The sequence below is a fragment of the Silene latifolia genome, chromosome 1, assembly GCF_048544455.1.
Source record: "Silene latifolia isolate original U9 population chromosome 1, ASM4854445v1, whole genome shotgun sequence".
Lineage (NCBI taxonomy): Eukaryota > Viridiplantae > Streptophyta > Magnoliopsida > Caryophyllales > Caryophyllaceae > Silene > Silene latifolia.
In genome coordinates, this window is record NC_133526.1 from 19,672,352 (window position 1) to 19,686,021 (window position 13,670).

The following is a 13,670-nucleotide window of genomic DNA, read 5'->3' on the forward strand; positions in this document are numbered from 1 at the left end:
TAATTATGTCTATGCTGTGTCGATGGGTCATGAAAAGCATGACCGCTATTATCATAGTCCGTACTTACTATGAGTAACCAGATAGTCCCATATCGAAACCCACCCTACCCAGATAGTAATATACCTCAGTTAATGTATTATACAACTGGTTGTATATACAACTTATTCATTGTAGTTGAGCTTTGTTATAAAGTTATCGAGATATACTAACAAAATTATCGAGCTATGATACAAAGCTATTGAGCTTAACAGAATAATTATTAAGGTCAATAACTTTGTAAAATAGCTCAATAACTTGTAAAATAGCTCAACAACTTTGTGTAAGAGTTCAACAACTTTGAGGCGGTTCAGAATAATATGAAAAGAAGTGCTAAATCAAACAGTTAGAAGGTGGTGGTCCTAAATGGGTTCATTAATCATTATGATTAGCTCTAATCGATTTCTTGGGACAAGTCAACCTTTACGCACTCTAGTTCTCTCTACCTAACAAAGATTATGGAATTGCACTAGGCACATCATAGTATAAACAAACATTTCTAATCTTATATTCTTTTTTAATAACCAGTTTAATTTCAATTTTACACTCGATAACTTCAGTTAATTCAATTTAGAGAGCTAGTCTAAAAGACTGAGATCTAAACAACCTTATTTATCAATATGGCTAAGAAGCCTATAATTACGATGAAAATTAATAGTTTATATGTCTAATTCACAATGTATACAATATTTCAGCTAGTCTTACATAAAATTATCAATTCCAAATAAAATATCACTTTTCCTGTTCTAGTGAATAGTTTACGCTTACTTTATTTTGTAAGGGAGAAATAAAGCAACTATAAACTATTAACTTGAACGGGGAGGGTACATAAAACAAAATACCGTACTCTGCTTCCACCCATTTTTTTTTTTTTTTTTTTTAAAATGACATTTATTTGGGTGCTAAAACAAAAGCAAACAAATTAATAAGTATAATCATTGAAAAAAAAAAAAAAAAAAAAGCAGTGAGATTGCCAGCTTCAGAAAAAAAGTTAGTTACGCCCTGCACAACCTTCATCTCTCTTTATTCCCTTCTCTCTCTTAATCTTTCACAATCATCGCATTTCCCGCCACAATCACATCAAAATCAACATCATAATCACGTCTTCATCATCAAATTTCACCGTAATTAGGTCAATTTCAATGCATAATCATCATAATCTGAATTGATAGTATAAGCTGGTCATAATTATTGTAAAAACAAAATCGAAGAAAAAATGGCGTACAGAAGAAGGCAAGGAACAACGAGAGGATCAACCTTCAAAGAGGAGATTCGTCCTGATGATTTCGATAATAATGATGATGATTTTGATAATAAAAAGATGTTGAACAAGAATTTTAATCACAACAACACTTTTCCAGCAATTAAACATAATAATAATATTAATAATAATGATAATAATGATGAATTTGGATCGTTGGCGGCGAAGGCGATTCGTGCGTCAGCGGTGCACCGTGATTCCGCCGCATACGGTGGTGCGTATGCCGGTCCGACGTTTGATCCGTCGTCATCGCCGCCGTTGACGGATCATTTCCGATCTTCGTCTCATTACAAGGTTTGCTTTTTTTTACTCCGTATTTAATTTGCACAGTTATATGATCCTAGCATTTTATTGTTGTGTGTAGCTCTGATTTCGGGTATGACTAATTGCTTTGGTTAGTATGAATGTTTGATCGCTAGGCGTAATTTCTTACCTGAATTTAATCATTATTGTTATATTGTTGTGAGCGATGGAGCATGTTGTTTAATTTGATGTTGATATACATTGAGGTTTGAATGATCTAGAATCGCGTCGAACGGTGTATTGCTGACCTAAAATGGGATTGAAATAATTGATAATTTGTGATGTTGATTTTTAAGCCTTAGTTAGCTAATCATTCTGGTTAATTTAGCCTTTTTAAGATGATCGGCTTCAATTTTTGTGAGACGGTCTTATAGGAGAGTGACGGTTTAGTTTCTAGCTGGAGTTGGATGTTTCCCTGCCTAATAATGTGTATCGATGGTGCTTTGGAGTTCTGATTTTACTTGAATTTCGCGGTGGTTGGGTTGCATTGTTTCATTTTATTTCATAAAAGAGGAATTTGGTCTATGTAGGGCTCGTATCTTTCCGATAACAATTCAATGAAAGACTCGAATGATGCAAAATATGGGTTGTGGGGTGTCTTGGCTAGGAAGGCCAAATCAATTCTTGATGAGGATGACGAAATTGATTCATCAATTAGAATGAAGTCGACACTGAATGATGAAGCCACTGGTAATCAGGTGAATGATCGTTGTTTTGAAATCTAATTTTAATGTCGACTGGAGTTTTGAAAATTGCAAATTTTTCATATTTTGTATCTTCTTTAGCAGTTCTATTACCCTCGTCAAACTACGGAGAGTGGTTCCAGAGTAGATAATGCTAGATTTCGCAAGGGTATTGATGCTATAACCTCTTCCCTTAATCAACTTGGTGATACCCTTGGAAACGCTTTTGAGGTATGTCGAGCTGCTCACATTACTAGTATTAAAAGGTTCTATGAAAAGACTCGTAGGGTGGAGAATTTGTGTTCAGTACTGCTTGTACTGTGCTTTAAGATTTTTTATTTTATTCTCTTCGCAGGAAGGTCGTACCATGGTAGAGCACAAGACTGCAGATATCATCCAAGAAACCCGAAATAAGACAGCGGATATCCTTCAAGAAACCCGTAGAATCCAAATTAGACGAAGAGGAGGTGGTAATCCTGATACCCAGGATCAAGCAGTTGTTCTACAGAATACTTCGTGGCAGCGACCCGTGCTTCAGCCCGTTCAGACAAATGCTCTTGCCAACCCAGAAACACAACTTAAAGCATCTCGAGATGTAAGTTGGCAGTTGCCCTGGCATAAGGAAAATTAAGTGTAGTTCTGCTGTACCCTTTACATACAGTTGATTCTACCATCCAATGTCAATGGTGCCTCCATTTTATAGTCCCCTACATACTGCTCTTCTGTTTTGATTATTGCGCAGAAGAGGAGTTCACCGGTGTCTGCTGTAATCTTGTCCTAATTTTTTTCTTCAAAGCCTTTTGCCAATGTAATGACCTGTTTTTCTTTGGCTTGGGTGTCAGGTTGCAATGGCAACTGCTGCAAAGGCAAAAGTTCTTCTTCGAGAACTCAAAACTGTGAAAGCCGACCTGGCTTTTGCAAAGGAACGTACCTCTCAGTTAGAAGAAGAAAATAAGAGGCTTAGGGAGAGTAGAGAGAAAGGCGACAATCCTGCTGATGATGATCTGGTACTCCTTTCTCCCATAGTGCTTTCGGATCTTTAGCTAACTTTCATTGTCAATCTCTTGAGATATTTTTGGGCATTGCTTCTTCATTATCCTCCTCATGTGTGTGCTCAGTGGACTCTTGTATGAAACAATCTCATATGTGAGACAAACGCAAATCCTCGTGTTCCGTATTTAGTTTTGTTATGGTTAACGAGTTGGTCTCACATATAATGTAACACCGTCTCATATAGGTTTTATGATGTTTGCTCTGGCTTCACCTCAAATGTCTGATTTTTTTTGTTTCATTCTCAGATACGACTTCAGCTGGAAACTCTCTTGGCGGAGAAGGCGCGCCTGGCTCATGAAAACTCAATATACGCTCGCGAAAATCGGTTTCTAAGGGAAATTGTTGAATATCACCAGCTAACAATGCAGGATGTCGTATATTTAGATGAGCGCGCTGAAGAAGTTACAGAAGTTTACCCCTTTTCTATCGATGATGCCAAAGTACTCTTTAGCAACCCAACCTCACCAATATCCCCATGTTTCCTTACTGATGTCTCTTCTCTGAGTATACCTTCAGAGACGAAAGAACATACAAGAGAAGACCCCGAAGAGGAACCTACTCCTACTACATCTTTTACAACCAGCAGTTTACCTGAGAAGACAGAACCTTCTAAAGTTCCAAGCATTGTACAAAATGTGGCGGTAGACGAGAACATAGAAGATACACATAATTCACAACTTCCGACCTCCGTGGCTGATAATCCAACAAGACCATAGTTGTTCCTCCATTCTCTTGTTTTTTTTTTTCGGTGCTCAAGAGGGGCTAAGCCCCTCCTCCATTCTCTTGTTTGTATGCCTCTTTCTGATCATAGTTGTTGCACTTTAATCTTTTTCTATTTTTAAATTCTTTTATTCTTTGTTTTCCCCTTAAAATTTGATTATTGTTTAGGGCACATGGGTTTGTAATGTTGTCCCAGCTTTGTTGAATAATGTATGAAAATGTGATGGCTTGGCTTATTTATAAGCTGTTGTTATATTGCTTTAACTTTCCTGTCTTTGTACAACTGCTTGCTATTGGCTTGTGCTGTAAATGGTGTACTAATAACCACGAAAAATTCTCGCATTACCCTTCTTTTTATCTTTATTTTTCCTCCTGGTACCCCGGAAATTTAGATTAATTGCCAAACGTGCGATTTCTTTGTTTTAAGACGAATCTCTGGGATACCATTGGAATTCTCTCTATAAACACTGCAACCGTGCTACTAAAGTTGCTTGGCACAAATTATGGATTTTCATCTGATAAATAAGTGGTTAGAGGTTCTCAATTTTTGACTCTGCAACCGCGAAAAATCATGCCCCAACTTCAGTAAGGGATGCACATGGTCAACAAGGTGAAGGCAACAACAAAAAGATGCATAAAAAAACAAGGGGTTCTTATGAGTAACTGGACTTGCACTTGATGCAACAAAGTTCCGTTCATGAAAGCCGATAAATAGAAACGAGTCTGGCAATGTAGGTTGCACAAATTTCTCCTACAGAAAATTTCCACTACTGGAATTGTAGCTGTATACAATGTTCAATGTACTTCGTAGAATCTTTTTTTTTTTGGATTTTACTAGCTAACATAGATACAAGCAAATATATTTTTTTCCATCATGTCAAAAATAACTTGTTTTTTTTACCATTCGGCATATAAACAGAGATGTCAGCTAAGTTCGAACAGCTAGTTTTGATTTCATTCTTGCAGTTGACAGTTAGCAGAGCCAATCATCTGCAGAACTTTAATTTTGATGGACAAAATGATTTGAACAGAGGCCTATTGGAATTGGTACAACTCAAAACAACTGGAAGAATAGACTTGTCGAACCGTCACCAAATGATTTCAAATCTGCAGGTTTCACCAAAGCTCGGCACAGGGGGCATGTTCTTTCCCTTTCAAACCTGAAAAAAAGAATATGTAGCTTGGTAAATAAAGGTTTCATTTTCTCTTTTACACATACACTATAACAAGCTTGAATACTATTAGAATCCATCAACACCGTCAAATTTCCCCAGAACTTCCTATGTTGCAAACACAGGTTTCCAGTTGTCTTAAAAGAAAAATTGCATTGGTTTTTGCATCGATTATGACATCTTACAATAAAAAGAAGCACAAAACTTTAATGTGTCATTCTATATTCCATCATATTTCAAAACCACGTACTAGTACTGTGTTTTTTCCACTATTCAAACTATGCGAGGGGAAATTTAAAAAATGGGAAGAACATGGAGAGATGTAAGGAGTAATAGTTAGTTTTTGGCTCCACGCCTCCACTAAAAACACGTATCATTTTGTATCTTCTATCAGATTGTATAAACTTGGGAAAAACTCAGTTTTAGCCAAGCCAGAGTATCAAGTCCATATCTAGCTGAATCCGTATAAAGAGCTTAAAATGTATTTTAAACATCTCATCATATATATGTTCCAACGTCTTATATTAAAACCGCCAATTTCCAATGTTTATATTGCACTCATTCCTCATTCGCGTACGCAATTGTATAACACAGGAAAGTACAACTGCTCCAACTCAGAGTGTTTAACGAGCTTGATTGCATGCCACATTAAGTAAGGAGGCTAGTTAATTATTACTTACATATTACTTGGATATAGTATACACACACTAATACTGCAGCAGCCAGCAAGTAATAAATTCATAACAAATCATTGCTTCAAAAGCAGAAAACCTTAGAAGTAACAAAATCACTTACCACTCTGACACACAGTCTTCACAAAAGAGGTGCTTGCAACGAAGCAAAACCGGAGTATGCATCTTCTCCTGACAAATAGCACACATATCCCCTGCTGCAGAAACCTACACACAGCCACACAGCCACATTATCAGTTCAACCAAAACACATATTTGAATGCAAATAGTTTGTTTTTTTATAGCACGCACCCCCAATCACGACTCTGTATTCCAAACTGTTAAGTCATCTCTTTCTTCGTAATTGCATGTTTTATTTTTTGAAGGTTATTGGGCTAAGTTGTGCAGGACTGCAGGCGTAGAAAGACACTCAAAGACTCAACCTAGGTGTGTTCAGATTTGTGGCACACATAAATTAACAAGGCAAAGGTAGGCCAACAGAGCAAAAACACAAATGAAGCAACTCGCTAAAATTAACACCAAACTACACCTTGCTCATCGAGACACTAGTTATTACTAAAGTTCACAATACAAAAGATATGAGCTATAAAAGGCAGAAGTTTTCAACAGGACAACTCTACAAGACATGAGACAAACAGAAGGATTCAACATAATGGGTTAAAGGAAGTCAAGGGCTCACTTGGATTTGGGGTAATTGTATAAGGGCCATATGGGTACTGGGTTAAAGGTAGTCAAAGTTAAGGAGAAAATAAGAGAACTGATGGTGAGAAGGGAAGATGAAAGGGTAGTGAAGGGAGGACGAAGGGTAGGAGAGAGGGGGAGTGGTTAACTATTACCCTCTCTTCGTCTCCTTTCTCTACCACCATTACCTCTTGCATGCATTTGTTCTTCCCCATTACCCCTATAATAATAACCCCCAAACCATGCAAGCCAAAAAAAGTAGTTAGCGCCACTGACAATCTACTATAACTAGATATCAATTTCAAAGAAATTGCATGTGAAAACTTGCAGTACCTGCTCTGAAGTCGCATAAGCCCCATAATGAACCTCCGTGCGTGATAATGCCCTTACAGCAGCAAAAAATGTCTGAACCTGATATGGTGAATATGAAAACGTTAAAAGAGAAACTTTCGCATAAAGCTTTCAAGTGGTTAGAGTAAACACAATTCAGAGACAAACCTTTTCAACAACAGAAGTCAGCTTAAAAGTGAGATACAATCCAGTCATAAGTGAAGAGAAGAGGCTGCCATATTCCTTGTTCAGGAAGAACCTATACCAAACTGGGGCTGGAAGCAGCGCACGATACAGCAACAACAGATATTCCACCAGAGTCAACATTTGCCCCTTGAAAGCAAGCAGCACAATTAGACAAGTATATAAAGGACTTTTCATATAGTTTCAAAACGAAGTGCAGGAATCTTGGATATATCTACTATACACTACCTGCCTACGGTAATTTCTTCCCCTGCTGTTTTTGTAATACACGAGTAAGACACATTTGACGATCATTGCCGCCTGGCGGACCAAAGTATCTGAGACATAACCATAACCACATCAATTTCAAAACAAAATGAAGACAGATTATTCAACTTAAAGCTATTCTGACAGTAAACAAAAAAAAAAAGCCACAGTGTTGAAAACGGGAAAAAAAACAGATTAAGATTGAAAAGGGAAAGTAACAATTTCACTCCGGAATCAAGCAGGGCGGCTCGCAGGAGGAAAAAGTTTAAAAAAAAAAAAAAAAAAAGTATCCATCTAGTAAAATCAAGAAAAAATTGAAGGCATGTTAACATAGTACGGTACTAATGTCCTCAAATTAAATGCACTCTTCATAAACAGTGCACACAATTTTAACAATAGGGTAATAACAGCTAAAGGAACTTCATAAAATTATAGCACGAACTCAAATTTCTAGGATACCACACACTTGTTGAAATGTAATAAGAAATCGAGTTTTACAATAAAAAAGAAATTGAAATAGCACGCAAGTACTCTCTATTTGGATTGTAAGAAAGGGGTGTAGCAAAAGCGAGACTGCAACAATAGATATCAGAGCATTATGCATAGTTTTCCTAGATACTCCAAAATGTTTAACAAATACTGTAATACTCCACTGAACTGAAGACATTATTCGGGTGGAGTACCCCCTTGAAGAAGTCCATTGATAGGCTTTAAATCTGACTAGTGCTTAAAGAAATTGAAAGTACTACTCATATCAACAAAGTGCACTTTATTTTCCGGTTATCCATGCAAAAGAACTACACGGTTAAGGTTAAGGCCATGCTGACCTCCTGGGAAGGACAAAATGCACATAAGTGAGGACAAAATGCACTTGCCCGTGTTGATATGTGGGACATGTACACAGCTCGCGAGCTACCGTGAGTGACCGCTCCCGACCCATGGTTTGGGCCGGGGCCGGGGTGTGGGGGTGTTAAAAATACACACACCCCTCTTGACCTCTCATTGCTATTTTTCTAACTTCAACTATAATTTCCATGGTACGGCGCTGAAAGAACTTCAATGACACGGAAAAGATTAAAAAAAACTAGTACAGTCACTTATTTTCGCATGTGTACTACTCCCTCCTATTGTCTAAGATAATCCAAATTTCCTAAAACGACAAATTCACAAAGATCTTCCACTTTCCTTATTTGTCTATTATTTGTGGTTATAATAACCTATGACCCCCACATTCTCTCTCTTACTTTCATTTACATCCACATATCACCATACCACTAAATTCTACCCAAAAACAAATGTGGAAGAACTTAGTGAATAGGAGGGAGTACAACATATGGGCGCAAATGCAATCTTTAACGCAACAGATCCCCTAAGGAGTCCCTCAAACAATTTTCAAGTGAATCTAACATGGTGTCCGTGAGGCCGTCATGAGAGTGAATTATATAACTTTCCATTTTAGCATTCAGGGACCACTAAAGTTTGGTCACTAAAGTTACCGAGGTGGCAGAGTCGGTAAAAGTAGGGGTCTCTTAACAACCACCAACTCAAAGATATGCTATGACTACTTTTGTGTCACATGGGTGCCCGCCTTAACCTTCTAGTGGTGTTCCAGTTCACGGTTGACCCCTACCATGACAAAGTCAAAAAAAGGCTTCATTCTCTCCTTTATTGTTGAAAATAGATCGATTGTTATCAAAAGTCATAAGCCTACAAATTCCGACCTTTCCGGACATCTCGGATGACTACCAGAAGGAGCTAAGGATGCCACCATAAACTCATAGATACCCACTGACTACTCTAATGTCATATGAGTGACTGTTACTGGTGTTTTGGTCCTAAGTGCCTCCCCTACCACAGAGAAAGTAGAAAATGGCTTGTTGCACAACTTAATTGTTTGAAAATGGATCAATTGTTCTCATAATAACAATTGTGCACCTCTAAGGTGCTTCAAGACAACTTTCAATAGAAAATTTGTCCCTATTCCCGGTGAAAAAATTCAGATACCAAAATCTAATATTTTCTGAAAGTATCTAAAATTGAGCGCCATGGCGGACGAGAATGTGAAGGTGGGGCTGATAGGAATTGGATGCGAAATTATGTACTCGTGTGGCCATTTAGCAAAATGGCAGAGTAAAAACCAAACCCCATAGACGAAGGCAATTATTCAACATTACCATGTGTTCGACTTCTTGTAAATCTTGGCAGTCAGCTAATATTCTGATGACTAATATCTTTGTATACCAGAAGGTCCAGACAGAAGGAGAATTGGCAACCATTGCTTTAAGTATTGTTTTCAATCATGATCGGGAAAAGGTCTCCATGCCGTGATTTTAGTTAATACCCATAATAGCAGAAAATACAGCATCCAAATATGATCAGTGTCACCCTCAAAACCGGTACAAAGCTGTAGCAAAGCAGTATGGTCTTGTCGCGGCCTAGATTTAATATCATGCTAGGTTCCTTTTAAAACTTTCTCACATGCAATGAATCCAAGAAAAAACTTGATATGTTGTACAATGACGAAAACAACCAACATATTCGATGTGCATGTGGCATTCAGCCCTATGTTACTCCGACACTTCACTTAACTGCCGTGTCGGTGTCCGACACGACACGACACTTCGACACTTTAATTTAGACCACAAAACAGGAAAATTCACCCCAAATAGCCGTGTCCGACACGCCGACACGTGTCGGACACCAACACGTGTCGGCGTGTGTGAGTAACACAGCTTAAGCCTCAATAATTTATTTGGCAAAAATGCAATGTCCTCCAGTCTATACTCTATATTCAAGCAACCTACTTTCTTAAAGTGTCCAACATTCCATGTATGTTTTCCATATGTTCTGTGGTGCTGACAAGTGATCCTTAGGGGTGTGTCATGGAGCATGAGAGCTCTCCCTTCAAATCTTTCCTATGTTGAGGGATTTTAATTAGACTTAGAGGGGAGAGGGGGAGGGGGGTGGATCCCTTTCCTTCTAACCTATATTTGCTAACCACACAATGAAATTTGCATCCCTCCCTCCAATTCCCTCCATCCAGGCAAACCCTAGAAGAAACTCGGAGAAAGATCGAAGGGAAAAGCAACAACATTGACTTCAGCTTTCTCCAAAATCATTGGAACATGAGTTACAACATATACCAGCTACTGTATATACAATATACAGAAATTTTCCAGTCTTAACTCGCATAAGACTTAACAGCCAACACACAGAAGTTGTTTCACTGAAGAACAAATGGGGCCCACAATCCAATTGCCATATAGCAAATTCACTAAGGGTATGTTGGATGGGGGGATTTGGAGGGAAAGGGAGGGAAGGGATTTGGAGGAATGAGAAATCTTTTGTTTGAATAGCAAAATGGAGGTGGAGGGATTTGGAGGGGAAGGAAAACCGATCCCTCCATTTCCCTCCTCCAAGTCAAATTATTTCCCCTCCAGCAAAGGAAAGATTTGGAGGGAAAGTGGGCTCCTCCATTCTCCCTCCCCTTCCCTTCCCTCCTTCCCCCTCCCCTCCCTTTCCCTCCTTTTTTGGTATCCAAACGAGGCCTAACGGTCCAATTTGCTCATAAACGATGTAGAGATAAGGCAAGAGAAACTCACCGTTGATCATGATGATGAACAAAGCATGCCAAAAAGGAGGTATTTCTTTTGGTGGGAGCATAATTAGCGGGTGGAGAAGGTCATCACTCCGGTACCACCAGTACACACCAACAACATGAAGGGTGAACAAGATGCAGTAGCCAATCAGAACAGAAATTTTTCTCTCTCCCTACATAAAAGTAAGTCATTTATGAATACCAGACTTCATTGAATGAGAAACAAGGAACTTAAGGAGTATGCACGACTTCAAATAAAACTTGATCATGTAAAAAGATTGTTAAAAGTCAATGAAGTAGAATATACCTTTAGAGCAGTATGTTTACGGAGGATGTCATTAGACTTGAACATGAAAACAGAAACCCAAATTGTAATAAAGAAGCCTGTGCAATTTCACAAGAAACATACAACATTAGATACAAACTCAAGGTCTTATCATGGTCGACCACATCATGCAAAGTCGTTATCCACAAAGAAATTTTGATACTATGCAAGAAAAAAAAAACTATCTATACATCCATAAAAAAAGCCTAGCTGAAAAATTCCATAAAGCTACGTATCATTAAAAAAAACAAAATTCTACTTATCATCTTATGTAATGCAATGTCCAATTATAAGGTGGAGATATGTGGAAAGAAAATTAAGAAAGCCAAGAGCCATAAATTCTCTGCTTAACCTTCATATTCCATTTTTTTCAATTAAGTGCTATTATGGGGAGAACGCATGCAAAGGAAACACAAGAACAACACAAGTGTCTTCCAAGTGATCATATCATTCATAATCCATTCATAATTATATATGTAGAAACTTCGAAATCTCACCAGAAAATATTTGCAACTAATAGAGGCATTTGGCACATTTAGAAACATCACCAAGCTCACAGTTTTCAACAAAAGCAACAAGGTTATTGAAGGACCATCACAGGACAATCAAAAAGATTATAGCGAAAAAATGGGCAAGAAACCAACAGAAAAGTACACCAAGGTAGAATGGTGAAGCAAACATAACAGTTACATTCATGATGTATATAAGTAGTAGTCATTGACACCAAACCACAATGATTCAAGGCATCCCGCAGAAAACGGTGTAGCAAGAGACTGTTGTATGCACACAACTAAGCCATTAGTTTCTATTATTGAAAGAGGAATACGATAACCAACAGGAATGCTTGTTTATATGCACACGACATCTCCTGATCTCATACAAGTTTTTCCGTATGCAAAAGATGATACCATTACTGCGAAAGATGACAACATCATACTGCGAAATTATGAACTTCCAAGAAACGCAAGCTAATGAAACCAAGGAGAAGGTTGGCAAACCTTGCAAGTGCTGACGGATGAAGACGACAAGCAGAAGCAACGAGAAAGGAAGCACTTGCTCAATCCACCTAGCAGCCTGCTGTATATCATATCTCTGATAAGTACCTTCCCTATTACTCCCCCCACTCGCATCAGCCGCCTCTGCATCTCCACTAGAACTCGAAAACTGCGAAGAAACCCCTTCCCCGGTCCCTGTCCCTACCCCAGCTTCCGTCCTCAGCTCCTCCTCACTCACCACCACACCACCGCTCTCATTACCACCACAATTCTGCGCCAAACTAGACGTCTCAGCCCTCTCATTCTCCCCCTCCGCCCCACCAATAATCCTAATTGAAACCTCGCCCTCATTCAACGACGAAGAAGTCGAATCATAAGCTCCAGCAGGCACCAATCCCGGACTAGTTCCAGAAATCAACGGTTCAGTCTCATTATTACTCGACCTCGGCCGTAACAAACCAGAATATTCCAGAAGCGCAGAAATCGGGGATCGCAAGAAATTGGACGCGGATAAATGAAGTCTATATCTTCTAGAAGAAGCTGAATTTCCACCTGTTGCATTCCTATCTCTATGTCCCTCGGTATTCGCTTCTCTACCTTCCATTCTTGAATCCCTAACCCTAACCCTAACCCTAACAACATCAATAATGTCAAATTAACAACACAATTATTAGATTAATCATTCAACAAACCTAACGCGCTAATCATATTAACAAAAATATAAAAATAAAGTGAATAATTTATCAATAATTAATGATTATTACCTGCGAAAGGGAAGGCTGGTGGAAATGGAGCTTCGCCGAAGAAGGCGTCTACGGAAGAATGTTCCAGAAGGAATCGTAATCGTCGTCGGAAATTAATCAAAATTTGTTATATTATTTGGTAATTAATCACAATTACGCTGCAATTGTGATCTAATTAGGCGAAGATTATGAAATTAGGGTTTAAAAGAGAGAATTGTATGTAAAATTTGCGATGAAATTTGAACAGTGAGGAGAGAGAGGGAGAGAATAAAGATGATAATTGGGGGAGGGGGAGTTAATAGAAACTAGACAGAGATTAATTAATGGATTAATGGATAAAATGTCAATTAAGATCAGCTAAATGACATGAATAATGAAACGGTTTCTTTAACGTGTGTCCTAACGGCGTACATTAATAAGTTGAATATGGTAAGATTTACAACATATTTTTGGACGTTAGAAAAACCGATTAAGAAATGTACTAGTATCGCATGTAAATAGTGGCACAAATTATTGTTTCAGACGGGCGATTTAGTCTGAAACAATAAGACAGACATTCTGTGACTTTTTTATGGTCAAATATAACCAGTAACCATAATAATTCAGCTAGTGTTACAACTTCTTGAC

At 38.2% G+C, this 13,670-nt stretch overlaps 2 protein-coding genes across 2 annotated transcripts; one reads left to right on the forward strand and one right to left on the reverse strand.

Annotated features, from left to right (window-relative positions):
• The first annotated feature begins 1,000 nt into the window (after positions 1-1,000).
• LOC141600655 (uncharacterized) lies at positions 1,001-4,340 on the forward strand. The gene is made up of 7 exons (XM_074420901.1): positions 1,001-1,592; positions 2,132-2,299; positions 2,390-2,515; positions 2,640-2,879; positions 3,127-3,291; positions 3,583-4,055; positions 4,105-4,340. Exons 1-6 carry the CDS (start codon positions 1,254-1,256, stop codon positions 4,051-4,053), a joined length of 1,509 nt encoding a protein of 502 aa, XP_074277002.1. The 5' UTR covers positions 1,001-1,253; the 3' UTR covers positions 4,054-4,055; positions 4,105-4,340.
• A 395-nt stretch (positions 4,341-4,735) lies between these two features.
• On the reverse strand, positions 4,736-13,376 carry LOC141600663 (uncharacterized). The gene is made up of 9 exons (XM_074420909.1): positions 13,065-13,376; positions 12,304-12,932; positions 11,288-11,364; positions 10,985-11,153; positions 7,365-7,453; positions 7,101-7,265; positions 6,936-7,013; positions 6,025-6,128; positions 4,736-5,217 (listed from the first exon to the last, which is right to left on the reverse strand). Exons 2-9 carry the CDS (start codon positions 12,902-12,904, stop codon positions 5,112-5,114), a joined length of 1,389 nt encoding a protein of 462 aa, XP_074277010.1. The 5' UTR covers positions 12,905-12,932; positions 13,065-13,376; the 3' UTR covers positions 4,736-5,111.
• Between the last annotated feature and the right edge of the window lie 294 nt (positions 13,377-13,670).

Coding starts and splice junctions, on each gene's coding strand:
- LOC141600655 (XM_074420901.1), top strand. CDS start 1,254: ATGGCGTACAGAAGAAGGCAAGGAACAACGAGAGGATCAACCTTCAAA. Junction 1,593..2,131: donor GATCTTCGTCTCATTACAAG/GTTTGCTTTTTT, acceptor TGGTCTATGTAG/GGCTCGTATCTTTCCGATAA. Junction 2,300..2,389: donor ATGAAGCCACTGGTAATCAG/GTGAATGATCGT, acceptor CTTCTTTAGCAG/TTCTATTACCCTCGTCAAAC.
- LOC141600663 (XM_074420909.1), bottom strand. CDS start 12,904: ATGGAAGGTAGAGAAGCGAATACCGAGGGACATAGAGATAGGAATGCA. Junction 11,365..12,303: donor CATCCGTCAGCACTTGCAAG/GTTTGCCAACCT, acceptor GAAATTGCACAG/GCTTCTTTATTACAATTTGG. Junction 7,014..7,100: donor TGACTTCTGTTGTTGAAAAG/GTTTGTCTCTGA, acceptor TCACCATATCAG/GTTCAGACATTTTTTGCTGC.